Source organism: Silurus aristotelis, assembly GCF_946808225.1.
Source record: "Silurus aristotelis genome assembly, chromosome: 16".
Classification (NCBI taxonomy): Eukaryota; Metazoa; Chordata; class Actinopteri; order Siluriformes; family Siluridae; genus Silurus; species Silurus aristotelis.
In genome coordinates this window covers 25160576-25163503 of record NC_139589.1, presented here as the reverse complement: position 1 = coordinate 25163503, position 2928 = coordinate 25160576, and the positions used below count along the sequence as shown (strand labels likewise).

Genomic DNA, 2928 nt, shown 5'->3' with positions numbered 1-2928 from the left:
GAGAGCCGTTCGGGTCAGATTTGGACCAAACTTTCCTGGCGCTGGACGCAAGACACGTGACAACAACGTGTTATTTTCACAAACAAAAGCAACAAAAGTTGTTAAAAGTCATTTCCTAATAAAGCAGAATGATTTTTACTGACTTACCATGAGAGCAGTATGAGAGTGTGTATGAGAGCCATGGCTGGTCCTGAGCGTGTGTGTGTGTGTGTGTGTGTGTGTGTGTGTGTCAGCTGGTGGTGTGTACAGCTCATCGCTCAGAGGCGGATACAGGAAAGCGCCACGCTTTGTGAGATTTTTGTGCTCGGTTGGAGAATTGGACGTAAGAAAACAACGACGTGAGTCCATTTGCTCCGAGTGCAGCAGCCAGTTATAATCACATATAATCACTTTATATCTTGTTCTTATCCTCTTATTCACCTCTCATTAGGTTATCTTCTCACCTTTATATGTTTAAGTTGAGTCTAAAGTGTATCAGACGTCAGGCTCAGAGTGTGTAAACTGACACCAAAGCGCTTTTACAGCTATTTTAAGAAACGAGGTGGAGAAGGAGCTCCAACATCTTCCTAAGAGGCTTCATTAAACACGTCAGAGAGTTATGACATCATCAAAAATAACAGCCAACAGGGTTCTGGTATACAAATGAAGGCCACACAGGGGGACCACACTGTGGTTCCTGTATTGAGATCTGGTTTGTTATAATGGGGATGTTGTGTTAATAATGCATTATAAATGTCACATATTTACATACACTATATTACCAAAAGTTTGCGGACACCTGGTCATAAGTATGCTACGTGCTTTTTGAGCATCGCATTCCACATTTAGTCCCAGTTTGCTCTTCTAATTCCCTCCACTCTTCTGGGAAGATGTTCCACTAGATTTTCGATTGTGCTCACAGAGATTTGTTTGAGATCCATTCAGCTACGTGGGTGTTAGTAATGTCAGGTAGTGATGAAGGTGAGAAGGTGAGGAGGTCTGGCGTGCAGTCAGTGTTCACACTTATCCCAAAGTTGTTTAATAATGTTGGAGCTCTATAGCAGGAGATCTTTCACTCCAAACCATTTAAAGTAGATCTTCATAGAGCAGATTAGTGCACAGGAGCATTGCCATGCTGGAACAGGTTTGAGTCTCCTAGATCAAGTGAAGGGAAAATTCCATGCTCCTGCATCCAAAATACGATTGTGTGCCAACAGTTTGGAGAAGAATCACATATGGCTGTGAAAGTGACGTGTCCCAATTCTTTTGTCCATATAGTGTACATAATGCTGCATAGTGCTAGGTATTAAAACTGCTCAGCTTTACACCTATACATAATACATTACATAGCGCATTATAAAGCTGCTAGAAATGAACTCTGAATTTATAATGCATTATACATTCATATGTTACCTGGCATCCATAAATCCATAAGTTTTGAGAAGTTGTATGTAAATCCTGCATTTGTTATGCATCATAATTTTATTAATAACATTTTATATAGAATACATAATGCATTATAGCGTTCTTAAAGCTTTTCTTAGCATTAATAGTGCTTCATGAATGACAGTTTATAAATTATGAATTAATTGTGACACATACGTGATTTATAAATATTTCCAAAGAATCTATAATACCATCTATGGTATGAACCCAGTAATCATAATGCATTATAAACACATTCATATCATCTTCATATTACGTGACATATACAGAATAATGCCTTATAATATAGTCATAAAGCTGTTTGGTGTGACATTCATAATTATTTTCCAAGTATGAATTTATCCATAATTCTTGAATACATATAAGAAACATAATACCTCATAATGCCTTTCATTAGAGGGTGAATATCAATCATGTATTCATAAGGCATTATAAACCTGTTTATTATAAGCATACATGTTATAATGCAATATGTCACAGTTTTTACATGATGGCTTGTGGTCCAGGTTTGTGTGTTATAGAGCATTATAACATGTGCTTATTTTTTATTTATTATGAGCAGAGGTTATAATGCATTATGAAGCATGACATTATAAAGTCATGTACTGGAACTTTGTGTAAACAGATGTAATTCCTGCAAATCTGCAGGCTTATGTCGTGACCTATAAGACATTATGTATGCTCTATAACATGTGCATTATATACAGACATTAATGTTATTTGTATTTTATTACATTGTCTCAAATTTTCTCATCAAATTGTGCAACTTGATTCGTATAGAAGTTATAATCTGTAAATCAGTGTGTGAAAGTAAAACCAGCAAAAAGTGAATGAGTCCTGACAGGTGGAGTCTGAGGAAACTCATTAGAATATTAGGCCACACCCACTGAACCAGCTTCAGGTGTTTTATTTATTGATGTTTTTATTGATATAAACTTTGCTGTGTTTATAATTTGTGTGATGTTTCTAAAATTGAAGTAAACCAGGATTTTCATCAGACAATAAAACAGTAACAGATATGAAAGAGATACAGGAGAGCAGTTTAATTGCCTGGCATGAAAGAGAAGGTGAAAGAGAAGTGAAAGAGAAGTGGAGGCCCGTCTGCCTCCACTTCGTCTCTGTGAAGCAGAACGAAGACGTTTTCTCTCTATTGCTTCATTCTGGAAGAGAATTTGATCCCGTTTGAAGCTGATTTGCAGCCGTTATGACGTCCCACAAGCACCCATTATATTTATGCCCAGGATAAAAAAACAGCTCAATTGAATCCAAAAGCATGAGCTGGGAGTAAATACAGTGATGTGAGAAGAGGAGTGTGAACCTTCTTTTAATCCCAAAGCCAAAAAAAACCTCACGCAGGGTTTATTTAAACAGCTCAGGTTCTGAATTAAATCTGAAAAGGAGCGCAGGTCCAAGAAGAGATTCCCTGAAGCCAAGACCCTCAGACTTTTGGGTAAATATAACTGCAAAAGGAGACGATTTGGACGTATTTATCCACTGCTAAGA

General features: G+C 37.3%; 1 protein-coding gene across 1 annotated transcript in view; it reads right to left on the bottom strand.

The window, feature by feature from the left end:
• Positions 1 to 239, bottom strand: part of gabra6b (gamma-aminobutyric acid type A receptor subunit alpha6b) — a 13710-nt gene extending 13471 nt beyond the window's left edge. Inside the window, exons 1-2 of the mRNA XM_083565534.1 lie at positions 148 to 239; positions 1 to 41 (exon numbers count right to left, since the gene is read on the bottom strand). The exon at positions 1 to 41 is cut by the window's left edge and continues 81 nt beyond it. Coding sequence (XP_083421660.1) covers positions 1 to 41; positions 148 to 182 — 76 coding nt within the window. The 5' untranslated portion in view covers positions 183 to 239. The remainder of the gene's footprint in view (positions 42 to 147) is intronic.
• Positions 240 to 2928: the final 2689 nt, after the last annotated feature.